Genomic DNA, 17,614 nt, shown 5'->3' with positions numbered 1-17,614 from the left:
AGTTTACAAAGGAGAATTGTTCAGGTTACTTTTGATATTCAACTGATTTCACTACCATTGGTTTATATTCCATCTAGTACTCGTAGGGCTAAACAAATTTATCAATCACTCCAAAAGTCTCCGGGAAGTAACAATTTTATTTCATTTTTCTGTCTGACTAAATGCTATAATATAAAAAAGAACATGATAACTGAACTAATTAAATGTTATTACAATGACCTAAGCCTGTTATTAATGGCTGCACAATTCTAGGCTTACTTTCATTCTCTGCTTTTATTGGCCCACTTTTTATTGTTCTGTTCATTGGTTACATAAGTTCAAAGGTCAACATTTGGCACAGAGACACAGGACTTTACCTTTGAATTACATAATGGAACACACAGATACAAAAAGACAGTTTGAAAACAACTTGGTAGATTAGAGTTAACTATTATTAGTCTAACTGTCTAATTAAGTTGTCTATTCTTTAGATAAATCATTAAAATTTAAACCTGCTGTCTTGGGGTTGTAAAGCACTTTGAACACAGAGTGGGAAAGTAAGTATAAAACAAACATGGGTTTTACAACCTGATGTCTTGGGGTTATTTATTTCTCCCGTTTCCCGTCAATTGATGAAAAACAAAAGAATTGAAAAGAAGAAGCAATGGTTGTTTATATTCCCTCTTCCAAAACAAAGTAATTGAAGTGTACCCATTATTTATCCTCCCAGCATTTGTTTTTTAACTTTTATGGAGTGAACTCTGTGTTTATGGTTTTAACCGCAAACATCTGAAAACATACTCCAACAATATTTTATATTGCCTACAAGTGTTATTCCCGATGTTTTAAAAAGATAAAGATTACAGCTGGGATAACATTTACAACAACTAAATCAACTACAGTATCAGCTGTTATTCAGACAACATGCCTGTAAAATCCCAGTAGAATTTGACATCTGTTTTCATACTTCTTAAAAGTTGACTTTTTGCATCCGTGCCAAGGTCTGTTTTGTACAATGAATGCAAATTGTTGGGGCCATACTGTGACTTTATGAGGCAAGTTTATTTTCTTTGGCACCCACATGAATGAATCTTTCATGCAGTGCAACAAATTAAATAGTTGTAAAAGCTGAACATGTTACAAACAGAATAATTCCCTAGACAACTGTGATCATTGGTTTGTCATCACTTCATCTAAGTTTACAATTGATGTAAACAAGTCAGGCATACACATAGATACGATACAATTGATAATTACCACTCATAGCTGCCGGCATTACAACTACTCTACAACAATTCAGACGTATTTCAAAACACATGCCACAAATACTTGCCAGGGTATGAAACGTCCACGATATGCTGCGTATGAATCGATATGTCATCCATCTACCAGGCATAATGATAAAATTAGAACAGATGTAATGTACACTACATTCAAAGAAAGCTGTAAATGCAATTTTGTGATAGATATATATATATATAGAGAGAGAGAGAGAGAGAGAGAGAGAGAGAGAGAGAAAGAGAGAGAGAGAAAGAGAGAGAGAGCATCATAATGCTAAACTTTAAACCCTTCCAAAGCCATCTTTGTATACCCAAATACAGATATATACCAATTAAACTAACACAGTGACTTGCGCTTGTGATGAATTCAGAACATTGCAAAGTAGAAAGTCAAGGAAACTGACTGAGTTTGCTCACAACAGAGCTCAAACTTTTTTGCAACTACTTTTGAAATTGTTTCCTGAAAGTCTTGTGGCCAGCTAAGGAGTCTGCTGTCAATCAATCATGACCATGTTGTCATAAAGTTGACCTTTGCATGACCTTACCGTGACCTTTTATACTGACCTTACTTGACCTTGTTCATGATTGAAGTGATGGCCAAGGTTATTAATGGGTATGATGAAAGCAATGTGGGAATAAAGTTTATCCTTGTAGTGATTAAGTAGATATACAATTGGGCACTCTGATTATATGGTGGCATTTTGATAGACTGTATTTTAGTTCAATGGCCTTGGTCATACCAGTAGAATGATTACTGGACCGAGAAGTAATCAAAACTGCAAATAGAAAATTCCAATGCATGGACAAGATAGTCTTACTCAATAATTACTTGAATGTGATCTTTGCTTAAGCATGCCAAACATCCATTAATTTTCTATTGGTCTATTGACCCGTCGTCAATTGAAATTTTCCGTGATGTTGTCTAATTCTCGCAAACGTTTTATTGATAAGGATTCTCCTTTGTATCAATTCATGCTCGCGTTTATATCATGATATAGTTGCAACATATGGCCATGCCATGACAAGGCCCCACAACTCCAGGAATATTCTTAATATGGCTGATGTGTGAATTCATGAATCGTGATCGATAATGTTAATATACACTCGGTTAATCAAAATTCATGAATTAAAATGTTTCAAATTTTATTGAGGAAGACATGTCATGGGAATTCTTGACGAGGAAGGGTAGTGGAAAAAATCATTTATCTTGTCATTGATGGGGTTAATAGTGATTGGGATACAAGGACACCACTGACGTTTGTAGCATTCTGTTGTAGTCATCAACTTTTCATTACTCAGCAGGGTATCTTTTCAGTCATGTCTGTCAAGAAAGATCCTGGTCGGGTAACGTATAATTTTTTTCGCAATCTTTCTCAATAACGCCATCAGTTTTACTCAGAGAATTGAACATTTTTTGCATGAAATATTCATAAGGCACTATTGAAGTTACAGCATAGCTTATCAGGAGAAGTGTTTGTAGCCCTTTCATATGCGCTCTTGTACAAGATACGTACTATAAGCCGGCATAATCATTGAAAGAGAAGTTGTAAATTATAGGAAAAAGATTCAATGAAATGTTCAAAGGCATTCTTGACGTTTCAGCATAGTATTATAAAGAAGGGTTTTATGTGTGAAGCTTTTTTTGACCCATTCAGTTGTACGAGATAAGTGTAACAAGGCAAGTTAAGTTGACGTAATAGTTGAAAAGACAAGTTGTTTTTCTCTGTTTGTTTAACTCTTTGTATAGGCAAACATGTTTTTATAGTCCAGGAGGCTGTTTATGTTGACTATAGTGAGTGTTAATGAATCAATAGTAAAAAATAGGGGATGACAGAGGATGGCGTAAAGAGATAAAATGATCAAATTACAAGAACGCAATAGCTTCGCTATTATCTTTCTACTATTTGGCTTCAGTGCATCCCTTAGGGATTTGAAGTATACTAATTTGTTTCACATTAGGCCAAATAAAAAAAAATAATGAGTTTCTGATAACCTGACGACCATAGTTTAACTTGCGACTCCTACCCTAAACATTGTTTACATGCAAAAATGCAAAATTATGACAATTTTGTAGTACTTCTATTTCCCTGTAGATTTTCCTGCCAAGGTATCATTGGTTACTTCTTTTTTTTTAATCACATTCCAGAGAGAAACGATGTCTTTTCAGCCTATAACAGCACTTCTGGAAAATTTAAATGGATTTAGTATAGCTCTTTCATTTGATTGTCTTATTCAGCTGGTTACCAGATGATATCCATTTTATATGATTCATGTATTAACAGTATTTATCAAGTTTTTGAAAATTTAACTGCAAAGTACCATGTGTTCGTTTGGTCGGTCGGTCGGTCGGTCGGTAAGTCATCTATGCTTCTGCAACCAAATATTTGCAAAATATTCATACAGTACCAAAAATCAGAATATTTTAAACAACTTAAGACCCACTTTTTCAAGAGTGTATCTAGGACTTACTGTTTGTTAAACACTAAGGACCATGATTTACTTTTAAATTGTACTGTAACAAGTTAGCACTCTATAAATATATTATCACATTCTAGCAAAGTAGAACACAGTATAATTGAAGCAGCCAAGCTAAAAATAGTTTGCTCTACTTGCAAGAATTATCTGCAGTTTGTACTCCAGGATTTTGGAGAGTTGAGATAACATTGTGTGTCCTTGGGTGGTCTCAGTGACCATGGAGATCTAATGTAGATATGTTGTATATCCATATACATGCAAGTGCTTTGACATTATCACTAGCATAAAAATGAAATTTTTGCATTTGAAGTAATGTCACCGTCAAAACTTCAATGCAAACCAGCAGTGACTAAATCTCTCTCAAAGTTTTAGCAATAGCTAGGCGCCATAGGTTTATGATTTATGATGTGTAGAATTCGTGCCTAAGGAGAAAAATTATCCGAGATCATTTCGTTCCACTTTACAGCAGTATGTAACATGGAATTATGGATGAAACAGTCGACGATATGAAAAATTGTTTTTATTCACTTTTCAGCTTGATCATTAATCTGTAACTTTATATGGTGATGAAAAATTATTTGTTGTCTGGATTAATGTGAAGTAGGTTGTTATGATGAAGTAGATATTAGTCCATATGCAGAAGTGTTTAGTAAAATGTGATAAATGACCTAGAAGTACTCTGGAATATTTTGCCGGAAAATATTTGGTTAATCAAAAATATGTCCAGGAATATTGATAGTATTCACTTTTCAGGAATTGGTATGTGTGAAATACTGTTGTAGAACTTCTTTAGAAGTGCACTGTAGTATAATCAATGGTGATGATGACGGCTTCCATGCAGAATAGTATAGCGCCTCCTAGTGGTGAATAGTAGAATACTTTTGTTTGCTCCTAGAGGACATTTTCATATTCCTGGACTTATACGAATGCATGCATGTGAATCTTTATATAGGTCACAACACATATCAAAGGTTACATTTCAAGTTGAAGCAACATATTTTGCAAGCATAATGTTTGATATTTCTTGAATTTAAACATGTTCTCAACAAGGTTCGTGAAGTTGCAGTCAAATTTGTCATAATTATATCTCATTGAAGGTAACACTTGCAGCCTGTCACTATACACAGCACACTGTTGTTTCCGTGAAATACAACAATCCTTGTCTACCCTATTACTCAAATAGAATGTTCCACAACAACCCCTGCATTTTTCAATGGAATATTCCATGACCTTAATTTAACCTGTATAATATAGCTTTGCCCCAATGATTTATATATGCTTCATATATTGAAGGAAGACTTGCAAACAATAAGTGTATACAGACATGGTCCCATGGGATGTATTTTTATTGTCGCTAATAATTTCTTGTCATGTTGACTTTAAATTTCTTTATTAACTGAAGTAAATTAATTGGAAAAATTCAATACAGGGAAAGATACATCAATGTCCAAAATTTTATGCGAGCACAAAAATTTGTTTTCTGAATTGTATGGCTGTTCTTCTAAAATATTTAATCATTGCATCAGAAAATAATAATAATAATAATGTTAGTTTAAAATTATAGAGCGCTTTCTCACTCTGTGCTCAAACATTTTGTAATTATTATACAACTTTTTCTTGTCCTACAAATTTCAAGTATGTTATGCTTCAATTGTAAAGATAACCTTCTGTTTATATAAGGTTAGTCAAGTACAGCGAGGCTATTTATAAATTACTGCATGATTTGCATGTCGTCTGCAACAGTTTCCCACCAACAATTTGTGTTCATATGATTATTTAAAAAAACATGGTATTCTTTCTAAATGTATACAGACATGGGTCCAATGAGACATTTTTGCATTTTCATGTCGTTTGCAAAATTTTCCGTCCAAAATTGAATTCATATGATTATTTTCCAAAAAATAGCATATCCTGTATGCCAGAATTTTCTCCCAAAATTTGTTCATTTCTTCTCAATATTAATCAAAAACCAGAATTGTTAGTTTCCACATGAAAATAGATCCGACAAAATTGTGACGATCTCCTCAGGCTTGTCAAACAAACGTCCCATAATGGTCATAAAACCATTGAAGCCACAGTAACCTATTGTTACGGTCTAATCACTTTTTCAACCTGTAATCAAAATGTATATGCCTTTTTATGTCCCTTGAGTCCAACACTGTCAATCATAAACAATGCGAATATAAAAACGGTGTTTTAGAACATTACCGCTCACCTGTAGACGAAACCAACCCATGATACGAGTTCAGTTGTGTTTTTGACAGGAGTCGTAATGTTTGACGCAAAGACTTTTGAGGACGGTAATGATGTTAATATTGACTTCTCTAAAGATGAGGTAGGGTGTTATCACTTTAATATAAATTATTTATCAGTAGATCGTACCACCCATTGCAGAGACTATTAATGAGAAACTGTACATGCTACACTTTAAGACAACAAGGAATGAATAGTTTCTTGCAACATTTTGTTTAAGGTCCCCAAAAAATGTGTGGTTCCGATTACGCGCAATTTTAGAATAGGTGGGGTATTTAGATGGTTTTTTTTTTTTATGTGTGTGTGTCTTGTTCAGATGCATGTTATTTTTTCTGTTGTTTTCCATATGGTCTCTGTGTTATTGGTTTCTTCTCATCAGATGTACAGCCATTACAGATTAGAAGTACAGTTTTATACTGTTGATGTCAGTTTCTGCATCCACTATTTCTCACGAGACTTCACAATTTTAGCGATTTTATATATCTTTTCTCGAATACATAAAAAAAGTTGGCAGTGAAAAACTAGGTGGGGGTCGGTAACCAGAACCAAACTATTTTTGTTGGGCCTAAAAGAAAAATAACATTGCCACCATTGAAACATCAAATGGTGATATCAAAACGTTGGCGCCCGCTTGTCTATGTCTTGCTACAGTATGTTTAACTAGTATATTTCAATTATACAAAATGTAGCAAGAAATTACGAACTTACTACGTAGAATGTGCTGTTTTAATTGGTTTCTGCATGGTTGTATCACACAGAACCAGTGAATGCGAAACAGACAGTGACTGTACATAGTTTCTGTGTTTTTCTCTTTACATTGTATAGTGGTATTCAATTGCGTATCGCTATGAAATTTTTATCAGCGAATTATTTCACTTCAGTTAGTCATCAAATGTACACATTTCTGCTGCAGTTGTTCGAAACTATAGTCATATTAGTGGTATTGAATTATTTTGAAATATTTTGTCTGCAAAATTGATTTGAAATTGTGCCAATTTTTCCATGATTATGTGCAGCAGTAATAAACCACTGAAGTGAACTCTCTACATTGTACATAGTTTGCTGAACATTGGCTATTGAGAAAAATTTACAACTATGTAGAATTTTTTATAGGATATATGTGGTACTCTGCTTAAGTTGTGCCCAAGTTGTAGGAACTTTGTTATTTCATGATGTAAAAGTGCAAATTCACACACACTGCACATACACACACCATATCTGAAAATCCTTGAGGTCATTTTCAGGATTTGCTTGACTTAAGTATGCTGTCTCCATTTTGTCTTAAATCCCACAAGTAGTATGGGAGTTGGCACGATACCATAGAAACCTGTTGCGCAGATTATTACTTCAAGTTACCATAGAAACAAAGTTTGTCGATTATCTATGTATGTAGATATTATTAGACTTACTGCTTAGTTTTAATATGACATCCGTTTTGAGTCACTTGATTTTACCGATTGACTCTTTCACTCCTATTTTCTTGTACATTGTTCCACTTTACTACATGATGTATTTGATAGATTAGGGTTAAACCATAAAGCACAGGGGTGACAAGGTTAAAGAGTTGAGGAAGGTAGTGTTACGTGAGTGTAGAAAAGAAACAAGCCAGTGTCATGTAGTATTGATGGCTGTTTATCAGAAGTTCTATGGGTCCTGATAACCATGGAAACGAGATTCCAATATTGGAGAGACAGTAATTATTATTGAGAATTATTACTGGTATTATAGATAAATTAATTGATTTATGAAATTGCTCCGTTACAATTGACTACGTAATTGTGAACTAGGTCATGAACTGAAAATGTACAAACAAAGACTACTTATTTTAACGTTTTTGTTTTCCCGCGAAATGTATGGGAAGATAAGTCTTTATTGAAAATTTCCAACTTTGCTTGAGTGCAACACTTGAAACAATGTCAAACTTTCGATTGTGAAAAGAGTTTGTATTTCCATGTCCAAACATGGTTTTAGCGTTAAGTAAAATTTGGCTTTTATGTTTTGATCGTCTTCTGAACAATACACCGTGGGAACCAAAGGGTAACTCGACTTATAACGTCATATTTTCATGAGATGTATTAAAATAAATCTAGAATAATACAGAAGAATAAGAAAAATGATTGTAAAAGTCAGAAAAATACTATGTAACATTGATAAATGTACAAAATGCCCAAAATGATAAAAACTGGTAAAGAAAGAATATCGTTTGTATTATATGTACTGTGAGCCACAATGTTATGATTAATAGCCAAAACTTATCAAATATTCAATATCCTACTAATTGTGGGGAAACCAAACAAAGCTATTTAATTTGCTGTAGAACAAAATAACAAAACGACAGCCATTGAAATGTCTTTGATGGCTGTCATCAATGCCAGTACGACACGAATCATTGATTTCATCTCCTGCTGTATTGTAACGGTCTTGTCATTCTAATAATACCAGCAGCCAGTTGTTGAATGTGAAGAAAAAATATATCTTGAGGAATGATTTTTTCAAAGATCAAATATTCCATGCGTTTTTGAATGTGTACCATTTGAAAGCATTTGCCAAACATTTGTAGAAATAAATTGAATGTGTCGTGATCAAAATTTTTTATTTTTTTTTTTAAAAGAAATTTTAACAGTATTTTGTTGTATGAATAAAGGATGTTTTGTAATTCCAGCCATCCTGAATGACAAAAAAGTATTTTCCATTGTTTGGCGAAATTGTATCTTATTTTCAGTCATAATCAGGAAACAGTTGGCATTGCGATTTTGAATATTACTGCAGATGAAAATTTTGAAACATTTTCAAATTTAAAAAAAAAAGTATTTTCAGTAAAATTGTCTGCTATTGCTGTCTGTTACTCACAAGTGTTGTATAGCGCCCTCTATCTTTAAATCAACAAAACCTGAAATGTGTAGTCTGCAATTTACACAGGTTAGCATGTTTGCATACATACTTAGCAATTCTTATAATAATCAAAGCCATAACAATAGTCCTGGAATGATGATCATAGCTTGTGCAAATATTTTACCCAATTTAAACAAAGTTAATAAATAAATAAACCCCCAATTTGTTGAATTGAGAGATATTTAAATAGCAGTTTCAACACGTTTTAACTATCAGCTAATTTGAGAATTATGTAACCTTTGATTTTCCTGTTTAAAAATAATCAAATTAAAAACCCCAGTATATTTGTATTAACTTTAACACCCACACACTAATGTCACAGGCTTCTTATGGTTACATGTCTTCTAAAACAGGCTGGGATAGACAATATGTACATGTATATATTGAACCATCATTTCCTAAAAATTGTAAATTATAAGTTGTGTGAGGGCGCCATATCATGGCACACCTTACAGACTAACAGTAACTATCGGTATATGTGAAATAGACAAATTCTGTGGCATAAGTATTTCTGTAGTCACAGTGGTATTAATTTGAATTTGTCAGCTGGGACTAAATTTTTTTGCAATTTGTGATAGTGATGTGACATTTTCAATTCAAAGTTTCTGTGTCAATTTGAATTTGTCAGTCTTACAAATATTTACAATTTGAAAAATTGACAAAAACTAAAATGTTTGTGAGTCATATGACATTTTCAAGTCAAAGTTTCTGTCTTAATTTGAATTTTGTTAGTCTTTCCTGTTAAAGGTGTTTTCTGGCCACTGGAAGTTTCTACAGATACTTGAAGGGAAATAGACCAATTGATTTGGTATTGTTCCCTTAACCAAATTTTTACAATCCAAAAACAAAGACAGAAACTAAAGAATTTGTGACTGCCAGATGACATTTTCAAGTCAAAGTTTTACAATTTGAATTTTACAGGCTGACAAGATTTTTTGCGATCCTTTCTTCAAATTTTTTTTTGCGGTGTTTTTTTTTTTTTTGCGTTTTCTTTTGCAATGGCATCGGTCAATGAAAATCATATCACATTTTAATTCGAAAGATTCTCTCTAGTCAAAGCAGTATCAATTTGAATTAGACATGTTTACTGCCAATGGTGTATAGACTTCCGAGATGCCATGAAGATGATAGCAATAAATTTCATAAAATCTCCGAGGAATAGACAACTTGTCCATGACTGTAAGAGTAGTCATGCAAAGTCATATCTCTCATATTTCCATTAAGCAATTTTGCCGTTACTACCCAACATTTCTCGGGGGAATTTGCCACCATCGTTCTAATGCTTCAATCTCCTGACATTTACATACGACATGTTTATAAGACCTTTCCCACATCACCGCTAACCATTACATTTATCGAGGCGCGATCTGTCACAGGGCGTAAATTCCCATGATGGCAACATTTTTGCCGTGTCATAGCTTTCTAGTGTGAGGGAACTTCTCTATATTGCATGTATCGTATTTTTAGTGTTGTTAGCAACACAGACAGTTTTTGAAAGCAATTTCCGTGTCATTATTGTAGTGATGGTGAGGCGTATCTCATTGCAGTCAGCTCTGACTTGTTAGTACAAATTACAAGTTCCATTTCCTGTCGTCTGCTCAAAATCATAAAAAATTCACCAAAAAAGAACATGCCATTGCATTTAGAATGACGTCATGTCATGGACTGAATGAGATGAAAAGATTGCCAAGATAAACAATTCAGGCTTCCAATAAAACCTGGATCATTTTGTACTCCTCAATGCACATCAGATATGTATCACAGTACAATGATTTCATTGTCATTTGAATTTCAAAACTAGTTCACTTGTTTTCAGAAATTAAAGGCGCACAAGCTGAGTTTATACCTGTATTGGCATAGTTTACACCTGTGACTGTATTGGCATAGTTTTTACTGCATACCAGTATTGGCATAGTTTTTACTGCATACCTGTACTGGCATAGTATTTACTGCATACCTGTGACTATATTGGCATAGTTTTTACTGCATACCTGTATTAGTATAGTTTTTACTGCATACCTGTATTAGCATAGTTTTTACTGCATACCTGTATTGGCATAGTTTACACCTGTGACTGTATTGGCATACATGTAGTTTTTACTGCAAATTTAAAAGTTACATGTACTTGCAGTGTTGTACCTACTGAAACACAATTATCCATCGACTGAACTTTTTTGCAGACTACGAGTCAAATTGTTGTAAAGCAACTTTGAATTCAATGAAGAATTAATCACAAATGAAGTAATTTATTGAAAAAAATGAGAAATTTCTACCAAACATTTGACAGAAACAACTTTATTGATTGCAGACTATACTTCAAAATGTTGCTGTTCAACAAAGCAACTTTTTTAATTCATAGAAATGTATATTGTGATTTGAGAACCAAGAAAGGTTATCAGTGAATTTTTGAATGGTAAAAAAGTAGTGATAAGAGAATGTGCCTGAAGTGGTTTTGATATTTATGTATAAATTCACTTTGATGTTCTGCCATATTGATCATTTGGGAGAAATACATTAAAAGGATACAGAATATATAAAACTGAGGCAAAATATCTTGGCCTCCATGCATTGACTGAGGGTGACACCTTCTGTATGTGTACTATTTTGTGCAACCGTTTCTCCCCCAGATGCTTGGAAATCAAAAAATTCATTTTTTTGAATTTCTATAGTAAAGGAATACAAAAAATAGCTCTTCCACTTCCAGAGTCTTTAGTTTCCTGGCTATACAGATATCTGGCATACAAGAGAGTCCAGCCATGCAGAGAGTCATGCAAGTCTCTGGTCTAAGAATAGTATTTGAATTAATTTTTTCTTTCTTTTCAAATACACCTTTATACAAACATACTATGGCCATTTATTCTGCAACAAAAAATACCTGTGAAGAATTGAATCTAGAGATACTAGTAGTAGTGAGCCTCAACAGGGAATGCCAATTTTTGTCAAATCTGTAATTAGTAATTTGAAAGACAAATTTTGAAAAGTCAAGGGAGTCCTCAAGGTTTGTCTTTCAATAGTAATCTAATTTGCATTTGTATGTACCGGTAAATTGTATAGGAATTCTCTATTTTATTGTTAGTATAAACAGATGTACGTCAAGTGTTACAAGCAAAGTATCTTGATGGATGTCGTCAATTATTTATGTAGTAGTGTCTTAAGATGTTCTCTTTTCTTGGCAGCAAACTAGCCACCGCTCACCAGCCACATGTGTTTCGCATAATCTCATTCACGTCGTATCATTTTTCTTGCTCATCTGTACACCTTAAAAATGATCTGTTGATCCAAAAAATCGTAGGAATCATAAACCTGTATCTCAAACCTCTGTCTTATCAACGACTTTCTCTGTTACCATGACAACAGGGTACAGGTGATGAAGATAATGACTCCTCCTTAGTGATAACTGTAATCGTACATAGAAATGTTACGCTTGTGTGAATACTGTTTTCCGATTACCAAAGTACCTGTGATTAAACTTTCAGATCTACTGTCATTGCTTATAAAAAATTCATACACTAGTTAAGTCATATGACCGTTCAAAATAGTGATACATTGAAGTTACAAAATTTCACCATAATACAATTGCTTCGTTTTCGCGAAAAATAATGAATGAGTAATTAATTTAATTTTCGGTTTAATCGGTCAGACTTGTGAGAATAATTATCAAATGTTGATTTTTCATTTACAATGATTAAATACATTGAAGATATTAAGTACCATAAGTGAATTTTTCCTGTTATGGTAATAGTATTGATCACAAAACATAATAGGGTTACCATGGTTTTATAGGCCTACGGTTGACAGACTTGGTGCTCTTACAGTTAAAATGACTTGAATCAAATAATGAACATTTATCGGCCAATTCTGATGATTTTAGTACCGTGATCAATGTACTTTATGTAGGTAAAAAGTACAAAAATTGCTTGGCTCTTTAGCAGAGCTTTTGTTAATGGTGGTAAATTGCTAAAAGTACACTGGTATTGTAGCCAAGATTCCCCACCAAAATTATGGTACCATGAATGGAAATCTGTGCAAGTTTTACTCATTTTCTCCTGTCTGTTACCGATGGTTCCCAAACAATGACAATCTTGATGGTAACAGAGATAGGGAATTTGTACAGTTTGTCATATGCAGTAGACTAATTTGAAATTTGAGTCTTTTGGCTCAGTTTTCAATCTCTGGCTTCAATACAACTATAGGACTCGGGACTCTTATCTACAACAAGTATAAGCAGTGTCTGTATTATGCCTAACAAAAAAAAAATTGTATGGTTCCAATTACACTCATTTTTAGAATGGGGTAAATAGATTTTTTTTAAATTTTTTTTTTCATATGTGAGTGTCTCGTTCAGGTAGTTATATTTTCCATTGTTTTCCATATGGTCTCTGTGTTATTGGTTTCTTCTCATCCGATGTACAGCCATTACAGATTGGAAGAACAGTTTTATATTGTCTTTTTAAAGTTGATGTCAGTTTCCGCATCCACCATTTCTTGCAAGACTACACAATTTTCGAGATTTTATTATTTTTTCTCAAATACATAAGAACCAGTTTAGTGTAAAAAACTACTAGGTGGGGTCAGGTAACCGGAACCCAAACAATTTTTTTCTCGGCCTTATAGGAAATTTTTTAGTGAGAGCCCAGTAATATGTGGCGGGGTGATGATATTTTAATGAATGACTTACAGAGTTCACATCATGAGTTGATAGCAGAATATAAATCCTTCCTAGCATATAAGATGATAACCTAAGTTATCCAAGCTTTTACTGAAATTTAATTCCCACTAGAGTGAAGGTACACGGTACGAACATCTAGCTAAGTTTTGTAGAGAGTATCACTGATGTAATGTGTTATTTGTTGAGTTTTACCTAAATATCCTTTTAAAAAAACAAAAACATTATCAACGTTTCATTTCTGTCATGTCATCTGTTCTAAAATTGTTGTCCAGTTTGTTAAAATCTGTCAAATTTTATCTGACCCATGTCTGAGACTAAACACATAAAAAAAAATTGTCGGGTTTTAATTCTGTACATAATAGTTGCTGCACATTCAAAAAGTACTCACAGTGTTGTATTTAATACTGATGAAACATTCTTAACCATAACTGGCACGAGACTGAGCTCAACCCTGGTGTTAAGGAAATAACTATGCAATCGATTGCTCTAAGCAGAAAATTGTAATGTCATAGAGGACATGCATCGACACTGAAATTACGCTAGAATTATAGTGTATTCTAGGTTTTATGTAAGTATTTCCACTCGAGTAAACACCTTACAAACTCAGTTTATGCCACTTGAATAAAAAATATTTGTTGGAATTTTGAATATATAAGAAATACTTAACTGTCAATCTCAAATCCTCATATTGCCTTGAAATAAAATGAATTATGTATACTTTTGATATCTTAGTTGTGACACCGATATCCTGTTGACCAAAATTAATTGGTTGGAAATCTAAAAATATCAAGTATCTGCTTTCAAAAATTGTAGATGGTGTAACTGATGTGCTGGTCATTATCATGTCACCATATATGCTGTGAGGCATTCATATTCTGTTGTTCAACTAATGACGTGAATTCTGTAGGTCATTAAGAGACAGTCATTAATGGCCCTAAAACATGAAACACTGTTACCGACGACACACTGCTTCATATAATTAGAACTAATCAGACAGCCTCTCTTTCAACTCTGATGAATAAAATTAGCATATAATTACATGCATCATACAACCTCTCTTTCAACTCTGGTGGATAAAATTAGCATATAATTAGCATATTCATATATTTGAAATGAGTGTTCTATTCTCTGTTACAAATTCAGCTCCTTCCTTTTCAAAGTTTGCCTATTAAAAACGAACCAATATAGCATTGCTATGACAACGCCACCAGCTGATCAACTAATTAGGTCTTAGAGGATTGTGAGGAAAGGTAAAAAAAACAAATCCACCCTCGTTTTGACGTCAGCTCCCCAAGCGATGTGCAACAAGAAACCAACATATTATTAATATGAGGTATGTTGTAGGAATGCACAGGATGATAAGCAGCTACAAGCTGTATTAAAACTAGGCTTGGTTACAACTCTGTGACTTAGTGCTGACGGAAGCAGCGGACAACCAAGGCTCAACTTCACTTTCCTCTCTATCTTCCTTCGCTCTCCTTCCTTATCTTATCTTTCTTAGCAAGCTTGTCAGAATGCCTGATTTGGAAAAACAGGTATGGGTAGATTTTTCTTGACTTTTTTTTTTAAACTATCAATTTTCCTCAGAAAATATTAATCCTTTATTGATTCTTATACAAGACTTAGTGATGATAGGTCCGAAAGTTCGATCTAAAAATACAGTGTTATCCTCGCATTGTTCGTAATAACATCGTTAATCTTGTAAATTTTACATGTATTGATTGCTTTTGAATTTTAATTTAGAGCATTCATCCATTAATGTCATTCTTAGTCATCCGGAACAAATAATAATATTAACGATATTAGTAAAATGAAGCATTAATGATTGTCCCATTGTTAGCCAGTGTGGCATTGCACTGGAGGTTGTTTTTTCACTTTTATGCTGGGTGTTGCTAGTGTGTTGTCAGGACTTGTACACAAAAGCAATCAATATAGGTCAACAGAAATATTGTCCAGCAGCTCCATATGTTAGCTTTTTATAGTAACGGTGTTGTCACACCTGGAAATGTGACCCTTGTTGTTAAACAACGTTGCAGCGTATAAGTACGGAATAGAACCCAATTTCACTGCCACAGTCCAGAGTTGGATCATCCATCTGTCAACATCTCAGCTGTACTGTTTGGAATTTTATAGTTTTTCAAAGTCGCTGTTTACGTACCATTGATGACCTGGTTGGAACATTTTCGTACCAGCAAAAAAGTGATGAGAAATTAGCGGTCACAGTTGTGATGCCATGTATGAGTATGTATTATGTATGAAGAGTAAATACTGAAGTCTGTTTTTTGTCGTCTTTTGGAACATTATGTCGGCTATTCAAGCTGCAGTTGACAACAGCTCTAATACGCATGAACAACAAGAACATGTAGGTATAAATTTGTTGTGCATATGCATTAAAAATAGTGTACCTCTCTTCTGAATGATGTCACATATCTAGATTAGGCAATGTAGTGTAAACAGAAATCTGTCTGTCTGTCTATCTATCTATCTATCTATCTATCTATCTATCGATCCATCTATCTATCTATCTAGCCAGCCATCCATCCACCCATTCACCCATCTACATTGTACCCGCCCACCCACCCACCATCCATCCATCCATCTACCTATCTATCCTGTGTTTGTGGTTTCAAGGCATATTGTACTCTTTAAGTTTAAACAGTTAAAATTAATGCCTCTGACAACCCCTTGTTTTTACACAGAATTTTTTAGTCAAACGTGAATGCCGTAGAATTTCATCTCCAAAATATACATGTACACAGCCCTACAGCATGTATTCATTTGTCAAGCCGTTGGCAAGTGACACAAAATATTGAGTTTTCCTAAAGATAAACTAGATACCCTGCTGCGATATGTTGACACAGTGTACATGTACATTATTTCCGGGTAACAAACATTGCCTTTAGCATAATAGTATACCCCCACAGAGTTGTTGTCTGAATGTGTGAATCGGCATAATTATGGTTAAATAAATCCTAGCCACAAATACTTTAGGTGTCTCAGCAACAAAAAATATCTGAATATTTCAGCAAAAAAAAAAGTCATTGACGTACTATTAATGCATTTCACAGAATTCTACTACTTCTGTCGTATGCCAAGTTCCTCACTTTTTTTTCGGAGACCAAAAAATCACTAAATTTTGAAATACTGAGTATTACTGTAAACTGTGTTTCACAGGATTTTGTGTGTTTGTGTATGATATAGTCAAAGAAACCTGATTATTGTGACTTTTTTCTTAGACCAAAATCCCACTAAATTTTTGGATACGTTTAATACTCCCATGTTTAGCAGGATTCTGTATGTTAATTCATAGGTAGCAATAAGCTGAACATTGTCACTTTTTTGTCAGACAAAAAAAAACAACTAAATTTTATGTTACTACATTATGTAAGATTCTGTATGTTCAGATGTAATATTGTAGTCTGAATTCCTTCAGTTTTTTCGACCAAAAAAATGGAATTTTTTGTAAAAAATATTCAAATTGAATGTAAAAGTTTGATCACATTGTAGTTACCTTTTTCACATGTATTTAATTTGTGTAAAATATTTAAAATAGTCAAATTTCACGTTATTTACAAAAAGTTTTTCACAATTCTTGTTATTTGTTGATTTTTGGCATTTTAATTTTCCAAAGTAGAATAGAAATTTGTTTGACTAACGCCAAAAGTAAATACTAGAATTTTTTAGCACTAATATAATGAGACTTTACACGTGTAATATATAATATTCTGAAACTTTCATATAAAATGTAAAATGCAGTAACTGTTGTGTTTAATATACTGCGATCGTGCTGAAACATGTTCGTACATATTTTTACCATTTTTGCAGCATACTAGGCTAGGGTGATAATGTGAACCACAAAAAATTAGTGAATAGACATATTTTGCAATATTGTTTGTGAAGAAGAGGAAATTTTGTTCTCATGTCATTGCATATTTTTACCTTTTTTGTACCGTATTAGTGTAGGTCATGATGTGAACCATGAAAAATTTCTGAATAGCCGTGATTTGCAATAGTTTTTGTCGAAAAGGAAACTTTGTTATCCCAGAAATTACTTATTTTTACCATT

The 17,614-nt window shown here is 33.4% G+C and overlaps 1 protein-coding gene across 6 annotated transcripts in view; it reads left to right on the top strand.

The window, feature by feature from the left end:
- Window positions 1-17,614, top strand: part of LOC144450724 (inactive dipeptidyl peptidase 10-like) — a 242,786-nt gene that overhangs the window by 161,013 nt on the left and 64,159 nt on the right. The window contains exon 1 of one of the 6 annotated variants that reach the window (XM_078141406.1): window positions 15,740-15,910. The exons of the other annotated variants lie outside the window; for them this stretch is intronic. Coding sequence (XP_077997532.1) covers window positions 15,851-15,910 — 60 coding nt within the window. The 5' untranslated portion in view covers window positions 15,740-15,850. Of the gene's footprint in view, window positions 1-15,739; window positions 15,911-17,614 lie in introns of those variants that run through there. 6 annotated transcript variants of the gene reach the window in all.

The sequence above is a fragment of the Glandiceps talaboti genome, chromosome 20, assembly GCF_964340395.1.
Source record: "Glandiceps talaboti chromosome 20, keGlaTala1.1, whole genome shotgun sequence".
Lineage (NCBI taxonomy): Eukaryota > Metazoa > Hemichordata > Enteropneusta > Spengelidae > Glandiceps > Glandiceps talaboti.
The sequence above is the reverse complement of the archived record's forward strand: the minus strand, read 5'-3'. Positions and strand labels throughout refer to the sequence as shown.